At 35.9% G+C, this 14,155-nt stretch overlaps 1 protein-coding gene across 1 annotated transcript; it reads left to right on the top strand.

Moving 5' to 3' along the window:
• The first annotated feature begins 1,407 nt into the window (after positions 1-1,407).
• LOC137394048 (uncharacterized) lies at positions 1,408-2,968 on the top strand. Its single transcript, XM_068080766.1, has 3 exons — positions 1,408-1,736; positions 1,969-2,042; positions 2,836-2,968. Exons 1-3 carry the CDS (start codon positions 1,408-1,410, stop codon positions 2,901-2,903), a joined length of 471 nt encoding a protein of 156 aa, XP_067936867.1. The 3' UTR covers positions 2,904-2,968.
• Positions 2,969-14,155: the final 11,187 nt, after the last annotated feature.

The raw sequence follows: 14,155 nt of genomic DNA, 5'->3' as shown, positions 1-14,155 counted from the left end.
CATCTTGAAATGGTACCATTTGTACGTTTAATAAAACATTGTCATATAACTTTTGACTTTAACTTTAAAAATTTCCTGAGCATACATTCAAGTATTTTTTATTCGTTCCGAGGAGCCACTAGTAGTAATAGTAGTAAAACGGGTAGTAAAAGACGGAGATTGTAAATTGATGATGTGTGTTTTTATATTCACGCGATTTTTGTTTTGATTGATAGATTACATCTATCAGTAGTATACTTTTCAACCAATGTACATTGGTTGAATGTACATTGCAACGTTGCAACCATGTACAGGTTGCATTATTTCTTACTGTTTTATTCCATTATCTCTTCATTAATCAGGCACATCTCCATAATTGTAGACATATTATCCAGGGATAATAGACATAACCTCTCACCACTCATAGACAAAACCTCTCATTGCCGAACTTTTTTATAAACAAAATCTCTTGTAACCAAATCTTCTTGTAGGCGAAATCTCTGTAACCCAATAACAGTATTTCTCTGAAGATTGCCAAATTCTCACTATAATTGTAGTTCAAAATGAAACGTGCATAACACAATATTCTATACGTTGCAGTTTATATAAGTTTAACAAGGTAGTAGCCTAACAACAGATATTACATGCAAATATGAACTGTTACAGGAAATTATGTTCAATTTGAAAGAAGTCATTGCTTGTGGCTGTACCAGTTGTTGTAGTTGAACTGGTAACAGATTTACAAAAAGGATTTTGGGCGCTTCAAAAAGATATTTTTGAGCATGAATTTTGTAATTATAAAACACAAACATTAAATTCCAAAAGAACTCTGGCATTTTTGTTTTTTGAAATCTCAAATGCTGGAGAGCTGTAGTGCTAAGCAACACACTATTAGGGAGTTATGTTCTCTTTACTGCAACTTTTCCTACTAGATAATGCAAGTCTTATTTTGGCATGTCTTCGTCATTTTATTGTAAATCACTTCTTTTCATGAACGTGTTCTTGAGAGAATTCAGTTTTTGTTCAAATGTTTAGTACTCATTATTTAAGACAACCACATACTGTTATTTGAATATAGTATTTAGATGTTTCCCAAATGCTCCCTTTATTTGCTAAGCAAATATATAAATCATTTTATTACAGTTTCAAAGAATTGATGTTTGTTTATTTTGTCATTCTATCTTAAAGTGAACTGTCATAATTTTGAGGTGTCCATACTATCTATACCTTTGATATTCAACACACATGATTCTTGCTTGATTATTGAATATTGTAAAGGAAAATTTTATCTTACCAAGATCACTATGAATACCTCTAGTCAGTAGCAATGCTATTGGTCTGTTCAGCCCTATGTGACTCATTGTACTGCCTGTATATAAAAGGCTTCTGGCTGCTAAAATATGCATCACTTACACTCTACTGTTCAACATGAAGGTAGTCGTTCTGATGAGTTTCGTTGTAGCCTGTGTTCTGCTGGTGCAGAGCGGAATTGAGGCTAGGCCGAACAGAAGAGGAAGAGGTGGGGGAAGAAGAGGAGAGCAGAGAATGAAGGCTGAAATTCAGGAGTTAATAGCAAATATAACTGTGAACTGTGGAGAAGGCTATGTTGATCAACTGGAGGAAAAGCTAAATGACGAGTGGAGTGAAATGTGTGACACTAAATCCAACAGTAAGAGTTCTTCTGAAGAAGATGATGATGATGATGGCAGTGGGGATGACAATGATGATGATAAACAGAAGAGACCGAAGAGGTTTGGGTAAGTTATAAATGTTAATACAAAGTACTGCCCTTAGTAATAACAAAGTGACTACCCCGCTAGAACGCTTTGAGATCATGCGATGCCTGTTAACTAGTTAGCATGATATTCAACGAGTGTGCAATTGTTTACATCAGGTGTGACTATTTGCAAGCTGTAGAACCATATACATGCACACGAAAATAGAATCGCTAATCAGTTTCTAAGTGTTGTGTTCTCTTGATTATTCTAGAAGACGACAAGGTGATTGTGAGAATAGCATGGAGTACCTAAAATTCCAAAGGGATTTCTTTGAGGACTACCAAGGTACCACCCTATCTATTAGTTACAGTTTGGCTTGGAGCAATTATATACTGAAAATGAGCAATGAAATTCTCTCATTGTGAATGAGTGGAAAATAAATGCTGCCAGTAACCGTCAGTTGTGCAATTTCAAACCTCATTTCACTGAAGTAGACACGTAAAGAAGTCAGTTTAGCTAACACCGCTGTGTACTAAACTTACTTCTTACAGATGTAAAGAGGTGTTACTAACCAGTAACACTTCCTTACAAAACTTAATAGATGTTTATAAAAATAAATTCTGTTAGTTTAAATGTTTCAACTTTCAAATGTTACATCTGTGAGAAACTGATTAGAAAAGCTTTAATATTGTATTAACATTATAAAATCATGTCCATCAAGTTGAGCGCATTTGTGATAATTGCTAGTCGTTAGTTTATCTTAGGTTGAAGTGGTTGGGAGAGCAACAGCAAATGTTGGTCATAGATTATTGATCAAAAGAATAATCTGTGACAATTGTGTGACCAATAGCCGACCACAATTGTTTTTCAGCATTTGCGTTACAAGTTTCTCATTTAATAGTGGCGTTTTTCACACATATTTTGACACGCTAAAAATGAATTTTTAAAAGACATGGTAAGTAGTACTCCTTTAGTATTATAAGGTGTTCTGCACAAAATTCTATTGACCAACTCTATCAATAAAGTTATCAATCAATACAAATCTCTAGTGTAAAAAATTTTCACAGGTTTTTAAATGCAACTATTTCAATGTATTCATAAGTGAATGTTTATAACCATAAATTGTATTTTTTGTTAGAGTGTGAAGAGATCCCCACCTCCAGTCATCAACCCACCGATTCTACAACATCTGCGTGGTTCAAGTAACTTGGAGCAGAGAAACATGCGACCTGAAGAGTTTATTCAGAGTTCATGATCTTGTCTAACCCCACTAACAAATAGCTTCTTTTTATTGCATATTTCTAGAATGTCAGTTTTTGTGGTTTGTTGTTAAATGCGTTTGTTGGTCTGTAATCTACTCACAGATAGTTATGGGATGTCAAGTTTACCATTGGTGACTTCACTCATCGAGGGATATTGAATATTTTATATTTTTTTCAACGTAAATTTAAATTGCTTCTACTATATACTATTAACAATGAAAAAACTTTATTCTTAGCATTATTTTCAAGTTTTCCACAAAATATATTATGTTTTTTCACTCACAACTTCTGATTTAATTCTCCAAGTGTAAATAAGTCTGATTTGCTTTGACAGATCAATCATCAAGTGATTATAGGTAACTAAGGAAGCATTTAGTGATTATTGGTAACTAAGGAAGCATTTAGTGGTTATTGGTAACTAAGGAAGCATTTGGCGATTATTGGTAACTAAGGAAGCATTTAGTGATTATTGATAACAAAGGAAGCATCTAGTGATTATTGGTAACTAAGGAAGCATTTAGTGGTTATTGGTAACTAAGGAAGCATTTAGTGATTATTGGTAACTAAGGAAGCATTTAGTGATTATTGATAACTAAGGAAGTATCTAGTGATTATTGGTAACTATGGAAGCATTTCATGATTATAGGTATAACTAAGGAAGCATTTAATGATTATTGATAACTAAGGAAGTATCTAGTGATTATTGGTAACTAAGGAAGCATTTAGTGGTTATTGGTAACTAAGGAAGCATTTAGTGATTATTGGTAACTAAGGAAGCATTTAGTGATTATTGATAACTAAGGAAGCATTTAGTGGTTATTGGTAACTAAGGAAGCATTTGGTGATTATTGATAACTAAGGAAGTATGTAGTGATTATTGGTAACTATGGAAGCATTTCATGATTATAGGTAACTAAAGAAGAATTTAGTAATTATTGGTAACTAAGGACACATTTAGTGATTATTGGTAACTAAGGAAGGATTTAGTAGTTGTTGACAATTAAGGAAGCATCTAGTGATTATTGGTAGTTACGAATCCTCTAGTGATCCGTGGTAACTAAGGAAGCACTAGTGATTATTGGTTACTAAGGAAGCACCTGGACATTATTGGTAACTAAGGAAGTACCTAGTCATTATTGGTAGCTAAGGAAGTGGCTAGTTGTTATTGGTAACTAAGGAAGCACCTGGTGATTATTGGCAACTAAGGAAACTGCAAGTAATCCGTGATCAATAGGAAGAATACATCTAGTGAATTATGGGTAAAGAAGGAAGCATAAACTTTTAAATAACAGCTTCTGGAAATAATCATTTTTAAATATAACTATTTTGTACATGCTAAAGACTGGTGTCTTCCTAAAAACTAGGTAAATATTTGTATATCACTGATATCTTGATAGCAAATGCTATGTAAAATCAAGTAGAAATCCTACTGCAAATAATTAACCAAGAACCATAATGAAATTTATGTTTCAAAATCCGATTGCTTTTAGTTTCCTACACTAAAAGTGTTTGCAAGATCTCGTGCTAGGTCAGATTTTGGCTAAAATTATTTTGCTGCATTTTACTGTGCATGTACATGTGGAAAATATTAAAGCATTTGTTTCTATAGTCTACGTCATGTAATGAGTTTGATTAGTCCACCTCAAGAAACGTGACTAGAGTCCTTCAGCGGGAAAAAAGAAGTAATACAAAAGAATTTATGAAAACAGAGCCTATTGGAACACTAGTGCAGGATGTTATAACATCCAACTTTGTGAAATATTACTGCTTTCAGAAATCTGTTTGAAAAGTTTTAATACTGCTGAAACACAAATCCGAAATCACATGAATTAGCTGCCTGTGATATCTGATGCTATGGAGCCTGATAGCCTGATGTAAATGAAAACTTTGACATAAGCAGGTATGCAGCTGGCACCCGCTATGGCTATGGTGAATGTAGAACTTGAGAATAATATATTCTCTTTTTATTTATGTATACATATTTTGACTTCTTGGGGTCTCGTCTTCATCAGCTATGATCTACATGAGTTGAAATGAGATTTGGTTACTGCAGATCAATCATCAATGTATTATAATAAATATTTACTTGACCCTCATGTGGGGAATTTTTACTAGAGTATTTTTACGTAAAAAAGAATTTGTTCAGGTGAAAAATTAGATCTTTGAGAGAATTTCTAGCAAAACTAAAAATTTCAATGTTTTCAAGTAAATTTGTTGTGTCAAGCTCTGGAATCATCTGCCCTTTTTGTTTCTTATCACAAATGTAACTACTGCATACAAATAGCTACTGAACGCATAGTGATGTCATCTCAGCGTATACAAATGCTTCAACACAGGAAGCAATAAATAAATTTATACAAAATAGTTCACCCTTGGTCGTTTGGAAAAATTGTGAGCTACAAAATAATAGGGGTGCAAATGAACTGTCATCAATTTGTGACGTTTGTAGAGTAATGATTTAGGAAGTGTGATAGGATTAATAGGAGAGTTTGGAATTATGGAAATGCATGAACTTGTCACGATACGTTTGTACATAATAATAATAATAATAACAATAATAATAATAATAATTGGTAAATAAGATTGGTAAATACAAAAAGCTTGGGTTCGAGATAAACAGACTGTGGAAGGTGAAGACCGAAGTGAAACCAATAGTAATTGGTGCACTCGGAACCATATCAATGAGGCATGTAGCATACTTGGCGGAGGTGGGAGTGAACATGTCTTTTGAGACTATACAGAAGACGGCCATCTTAGGAACAGCTCACATTTTGAGGAAGGTCCTCTCTTAGTGGAATTGAAGAAGATGTTGGATCCTTTGGCCTTTTGTTAAGACCCGGACTCAACATGGACTACAACCAGTCACCTACTACCACACGACTGTGAAGAAAAACTTTTACAACAATAATAATAAAAATTATTATTATAATAATATTATTATATTATTATTATATATTATTATTATAATTATTATAATATACCCATGATGAATACACAAACAGAAAGAAACCCCTACGGCGCCGAGCGGACAGGAACAGCCTGTCAACTCTTGCCCGGCAGCTCACCTGTGCCACCCCAGGCAGGGAGCGGTCGTCAACCTGTTACTGGGACAACTAATCAGAACCCTTGGAAGATTGTCACCATGGAAAGCCGCTGGACCGGATGGAGTACAGGGCTACTGGGTCAAGAACTTCACAGCTCTTCACACAAGAATTGTAAATCAGATGAATGAGATTATCAAGAGAGGCACTCCGACATCATGGATGACAACAGGAAGAACGGTGCTAATACCTAAGGATGCAAGCAAAGGCAACATACCATCAAACTATAGACCGATTACCTGCCAGCCAATAATGTACAAAGTACTGACTGCAATGATCTCGGACAGCAATTATGAACACCTGGAGAGAAATGAACTACTACCATGGGAACAGAAGGGCTGTGGTAGAAAAAGTCGTGGAACTAAAGATCAATTGATAATAGACAAGTGTGTTATGAAAGACAGTAAGGCAAGAAAAACCAACTTGATGATGAGATGGATCGACTACAGAAAAGCGTATGATATGGTTCCCCACTCATGGATAATCAAAGTAATGGATATGTTAGGGATCTCAGAAAACATCAAGAGGTTCATGACAGCAGGTATGAAACAATGGAAAACAGAGCTGACAAGCGGAGGGAAAGAACTAGAAAAAGTATCGATCAGCCGAGGTATCTTTCAGGGGGACAGTCTTTCTCCTTTGATGTTTGTGATGTCAATGATACCCCTCACAACTGTACTGCGCAAAGTTAAACCAGCGTACCATCTCAAAAACAAATGTGCAGTTAACCATCTACTGTATATGGACGACCTGAAACTGTATGGGAAGAACAAGAATGAGATTGAGACACTGATACACACAGTGAGAATCTTCAGTGATGACATTGGTATGGAGTTTGGATTAGATAAGTGCGCTACCATCACCATGATAAGAGGGAAATTAACTGGCAGAGGAAATATCATGCTACCAAATGAAACAAAAATTTATGAACTAGAAGATAATGAAAGCTACAAATATTTAGGAGTTATGGAGGCAGATGACATAAAACAATCTGAAATGAAAGCTAAGATCAAGAAGGAATACATTCACAGGCTTATGAAAGTGCTGAAATCAAAGCTGACTGCTGGAAATCTCATTACCGCTATCAATACATGGGCTGTGTCCTTGTACAGATACGGAGCAGGGATTATTCAGTGGACGAAGACTGAGTTACAGCAACTGGACAGAAGGACGCGGAAACTGATGACAATGCATAAAGGTCTTCATCCAAGATCTGATGTACGTAGATAGAGTATATGTTGAAAGAGACCAACGAGGAAGAGGATTAATGAGTGTTGAGGAAACTGTGAATTACAAAAACCACAGCCTGAAAAAGTACACAGAAGGCAGCCCAGTCGAATTTATAAGAACAGCGGGTAAGATCATATATACCAACAGTGAAGATGGACGACAAGAGTATACAAATCATCAGAAAACTGAACGAAAGCAAAACTGGCATGATAAACCAATGAACAGACAACATCTAAGACAGACAGAAGATCAAGCTGCAAAGGAAACATGGCAATGGATGAAGAGGGGATGTCTCAAACGAGAGACTGAAAGCCTGATCATTGCTGCCCAGGATCAAGCATTAAGAACCAACTATAGGAAGGCCAAGATAGAAAAGTCAACAAACGATCCGAAATGCAGATTGTGCGAGCAGAAAGATGAAACAGTGTCCCACATAGTCAGCGAATGCAGTAAGATCGCACAGACAGAATATAAAGGGCGGCATGACAAAGTGGCAAGTTCAGTGCACTGGAGCATATGTAAAAAACATGAGTTGCCCCACACAGCAAAATGGTACGACCACCATGCAAAAGCTGTATTGGAGAATGAGAAAGTGAAGCTGCTATGGGACTTCGATGTGCAGACAGACAAGGTTATTGAAGCTAGAAGACCAGACCTTATACTAATAAATAAAGAAACCAAACTGTGCCAGGTCATAGACATAGCAATACCTGGAGACACTAGAGTAGTACAGAAGGAAGATGAGAAGATTGGTAAATACAAAGAGCTTGGGTTCGAGATAAACAGCCTGTGGAAGGTGAAGACCGAAGTGATACCAATAGTAATTGGTGCACTCGGAACAATATCAATGAGGCATATATCATACTTGGCCGAGGTGGGAGTGAACATATCTTTTGAGACTATACAGAAGACAGCCATCTTAGGAACAGCTCACATTTTGAGGAAGGTCCTCTCTCAGTAGAATTGAGGAAGATGTTGGATCCTTTGGCCTTTTGTTAAAACCTGGACTCAACACGGACTGAAACCAGTCATCTACCACCACACGACTGCGAAGAAAAACTTTTACAATAATAATAATATAAACAGTGTTGCAACTGTTTGAAATGAGCCACCATTATTCTTTACTTTTATTGTTAACTTCAGTACTTGTCTATTACTATTAATAACTTTTCACATCTTTCTAAACATTTTACTAAATTTCATGACAAAAAAATTGATGTTCTCTTATGGAAATACAAAGATTACGACAAATTACAAAAGTAAAAGATGTGAAGTTTGACGCACTGTTTTTACATTTTTCTGTAGTTATACAGTAGATCACTAATGAATGCTATTTTTTTGTGGTCTACGTCTACGTCTACTGCCTACGTCCTACACCCTACGGTCTAAGGTCTACAGTCTATGGTCTCCAGTGACCAACTTTGTAATAACTACACAGAAATGTTGAACTTGGCAAAAAGATATTATGGCTGAAAAGTTCTGATAAAACTTTAAGTCTGTTGGTTTATAAAACAGACTCCTTGAGGTCGCTTCTACTTGTTCTAGAAACATCAAGTTGTCTCCACTTTATTAACCAAATCAAGGACTAGAAATAGTGTAAAAATGCGACTAAATAGTTTTTGCCTAGCTTGAAGTACACACTCATACACAATAATTATGTCGGGCATGGTCTGGTGGCAGTGCGTAAGGGTATGCGTGTCGATCCAGCATTAAAACCCATAGCCTGAGATCTTTAGAATTATTTTAATGTTTTTAGGCTCCAATTGCTGAAAGGTTGTTTTGTAACAACTACTAAAAAGTATACTGGATTCGTTCAGAGCTCATCAACAGAATGATCACTGTGTTGGTCACAGATCTCAGATGCCTTCATATAGAGATATCTTCAAACGAAGACAACTCCTAGTTTATGAAGTTTATGAGCTCACCCTAATTTAAACATTTTTCTGTATTTTGGCATATGTACTACTCTAAGATTTGTGTAAAGACTCCAGAAGCACCCTTGCTCTTTTTTTATCTCATCATTAAAAAAGCTATGATGGATTTACGAAGCGCTCTCTCTGTCACCCATTCAGATATTTATAAAGCCTCATCCTCACAGTCTTGCTCCAAAGCAATAAGGTGCAATTAGCGATACAAGTTCTACATTGAGTTGTTAGAACAGAACTAATAGCAAACTAAGAAAGGACGAGTTTTTACAAAATCCAAGCCACGTCAGAGGAGCAGCTCTAACTCACTGTCATCTGCATTCCATCACTCACATTTCAAACATATCAGGACCTTTGTGAATATTACATGTATACCTGATACATGTACATGATTTTGGTTTCATTGCTCTCTTAACAGAAATAGATATTTGCTCTGCTGTTTTGGCTGATTTCCAGTCATACTAAATATGCTGTGGTATTTGTTAGTAACTACATCTAGGTACCATCTGTTTGAATGAATGGCTGCTTTATGAGAAATTTGTTTACTACTCAGGCTATGCACAAGTGTTCAAGAGAGACTAGAGATGTGTCACTCAGGCTATATACAAATGTTCACTAAGGACCATAGACAGGTCACTCAAGCTATGCACAAGTGTTCCAAGGAGACCAGAGATGTGTCACTTAGACTATGCACAAGTGTTCATTTAGGGCCACAGACATTTCACTGTGACATCATGACAAAAATCATTCGCAAAACAACAATGCAGATTTAGGTGAGTTCTGTTCTCGTGAAAATATACTGCAAAATTCTGCAGTATATTCTGCAGCGGTAGGACTGCATTACAAGCTGACCAATGAGCAGTAGGTCTGCACCACAAGCTGACCAATGAGCAGTAGCAATAACAGAACTCTTGTGTTACGTAAATAAAATAATAAGAAACAAAGCATGTTTTGTGTAGAATTTTGAATGATTACATAAACAACATCACCTCTACCTGTGAATAGATACATGTACATAGGAGGGATACTGATGCTAACAACATACATAAATACCATCACCTTTACCTGTGAATAGATACATGTACATAGGAGGAATACGCTGATGCTAACTACATACATAAATACCATCACCTCTACCTGTAGATAGGTACATGTACATAGGAGGAATATACTGATGCTAACTACATACATAAATACCATCACCTTTACCTGTGGATAGATACATGTACATAGGAGGGATATACTGATGCTAACTACATACATAAATACCATCATCTCTACCTGTAGATAGGTACATGTACATAAGAGGAATATACTGATGCTAACTACATACTTAAACGCCATCACCTCTACCTGTGGATAGATACATGTACATAGGAGGAATATGCTGATGCTAACTACATACATAAATACCATCACCTTTACCTGTGGATAGATACATGTACATAGGAGGAATATACTGATGCTAACAACATACATAAATACCATCACCCTTACCTGTGGATAGATACATGTACATAGGAGGAATGTACTGATGCTAACAACATACATAAATACCATCACCTTTACCTGTGGATAGATACATGTACATAAGAGGAATATACTGATGCTAACTACATACATAAATACCATCACCTTTACCTGTGAATAGATACGTGTACATAGGAGGGATATACTGATGCTAACTACATACTTAAAGGCCATCACCTCTACCTGTGGATAGATACATGTACATAGGAGGAATATGCTGATGCTAACTACATACATAAATACCATCACCTCTACCTGTGGGTAGATACATGTACATAGGAGGAATATACTGATGCTAACAACATACATAAATACCATCACCTTTACCTGTGGATAGATACATGTACATAAGAGGAATATACTGATGCTAACTACATACATAAATACCATCACCTTTACCTGTGAATAGATACGTGTACATAGGAGGGATATACTGATGCTAACTACATACATAAATACCATCACCTCTACATGTGAATAAATACATGTACATAGGATAAATATACTGATGCTAACAACATACATAAACACCATCACCTCTATCTGTGGATAGATACATGTACATAGGAGGGATATACTGATGCTGACAACATACATAAATACCATCATCTTTACCTGTGGATAGATACATGTACATAAGAGGAATATACTGATGCTAACAACATACATAAATACCATCACCTTTACCTGTGGATAGATACATGTACATAGAAGGAATATACTGATGCTAACAACATACATAAATACCATCACCTTTACCTGTGGATAGATACATGTACATAAGAGTAATATACTGATGCTAACTACATACATAAACGCCATCACCTCTATCTGTGGATAGATACATGTACATAGGAGGAATATACTGATGCTAACAACATACATAAACACCATCACCTCTACCTGTGGATAGATACATGTACATAGGAGGAATATACTGATGCTAACAACATACATAAACGCCATCACCTCTATCTGTGGATAGATACATGTACATAGGAGGAATATGCTGATGCTAACTACATACATAAACGCCATCACCTCTATCTGTGGATAGATACATGTACATAGGAGGAATATACTGATGCTAACAACATACATAAACACCATCACCTCTACCTGTGAATAGATACATGTACATAGGAGGAATATACTGATGCTAACAACATACATAAATACCATCACCTCTACCTGTGGATAGATACATGTACATAGGAGGAATATACTGATGCTAACAACATACATAAACACCATCACCTCTACCTGTGAATAGGTACATGTACATAGAAGGAATATACTGATGCTAACAACATACATAAACACCATCACCTCTACCTGTGGATAGATACATGTACATAGGAGGAATATACTGATGCTAACTACATACATAAACACCATCACCTTTACCTGTGGATAGATACATGTACATAGAAGGAATATACTGATGCTAACAACATACATAAACACTATCACCTCTACCTGTGGATAAATACATGTACATAGGAGTAATATACTGATGCTAACTACATACATAAACACCATCACCTTTACCTGTGGATAGGTACATGTACATAGAAGGAATATACTGATGCTAACAACATACATAAACAACATCACCTCTACATGTGGATAAATACATGTACATAGGAGGAATATGCTGATGCTAACAACATACATAAATACCATCACCTTTACCTGTGAATAGATACATGTACATAGGAGGAATACGCTGATGCTAACAACATACATAAATACCATCACCTTTACCTGTAGATAGATACATGTACATAGGAGGAATATGCTGATGCTAACAACATACATAAATACCATCACCTCTACCTGTAGATAGATACATGTACATAGGAGGAATATGTTGATGCTAACAGCATACATAAATACCATCACCTCTACCTGTAGATAGATACATGTACATAGGAGGAATATGTTGATGCTAACAGCATACATAAATACCATCACCTTTACCTATGAATAGATACATGTACATAGGAGCAATATACTGATGGTAATTACATAAGAGTTATCTTCACAATCATCTGCTTATTTAATAATCTTACTTCTCTCAATATAAAACGTCTCTTTTTGTGCTAAGTAGTAGACACTTTCGAATATTATCATTGACTGTGTGTCGCAAGGGGTCTTTTGTTTTTTATTGTTTTCTGGTATGACAACACGCCTGGAGATATGTGGTAACATTAAAGAATTTAAAACTTGTTCACCAAGTGTTTGAACTGAACAGTTATTAGAAGGCTGGTTCAGGCAAATGTGCAAGTTAGTTTGGTTAATATTATACAATGAGTTGCCTACTCCTTTCCCAGTTCGAAGTTAAATAAAAGAAAAAGCAACTCTTAATTTTGTGTTTCCCTGCTAATGATGTATTTATAGCTTTTTATTGGCATTAGATTGTTTGCCAGTTCCATGTACTGTCAGAGATGGTCATGAGTAATCAGTATGATTGGTGGTGTGGTAGTAACACGCTCGCCTTTGAACCTGATGGCCTGTTTTCAATTCCTGTGCAAGGCAATCTTTTTTCTTTGTGCTCTTAGAGTGGCTTTGAGCAGATGAACAGACGGACACGGCTCTTACTATAGTAAATATCAGTAATCATCGACAAAAGAACATTTTTGCTACATGCCAAAAGATAAGAAAAAAAATAACTAGGCAAAAATCAGGAATAAATGTCACCGTTCATTGAACTATTATAAAAACTTAACAAAGCAGTTGTTGAGTGGTGATATACCAAGATTTCTCATTTCAACTACTTTTACATTTCTGCATCATTCAACTTTCAAGCAAGTAAATGGGTAGGCAATTCCTTGCGCAGTATTAAAAAGTGAGCAACAACTAGTCTGTCAACTGAACTCATTGAGGCGTAGGCCTACAACATAGTAGCAATCTAAAAAAAACTCCAGACAGCCTCGCGATGAAAATCCATTTTCTATGTTCAGAAGGTGTGTATGCCCATATCTTTATGTAAGCACTGACCCAATTTTAATAGATCACTTGTCATCGCAAGGCCACATTTTCAATTTCTTTGATCAACTACTTTGAAAGCATGTACTATTCTGTTGTTTGCTCTGTTGCATTTCGCTACTACATCATACCATAATTATACTTTCTAGACTTCTAAACATGGGCCTGATTTTTGCTGTGTCATGGTCACATGGTTTTTCATGTGGGTGTGTCTTGGTTTGTCTGTTCATCATCTTGCTTCCCAATGATTTGATACACCACAGAAAGTTGCTTTCTGGAAGCCGTCATAGTTGCCAGCATGATTGTCATGGGAGACTCTGCAGAGACCTCAGAGTTTTGTTACGAAAATACATGTTTTCTCCTTCCTAATTGTCTCTCTGTTCGGAGCTATAATCTGAATATTAAAGGTTTCATCTGTT

The sequence above is a fragment of the Watersipora subatra genome, chromosome 4, assembly GCF_963576615.1.
Source record: "Watersipora subatra chromosome 4, tzWatSuba1.1, whole genome shotgun sequence".
Classification (NCBI taxonomy): Eukaryota; Metazoa; Bryozoa; class Gymnolaemata; order Cheilostomatida; family Watersiporidae; genus Watersipora; species Watersipora subatra.
This window is presented reverse-complemented; position numbering and strand designations above follow the sequence as displayed.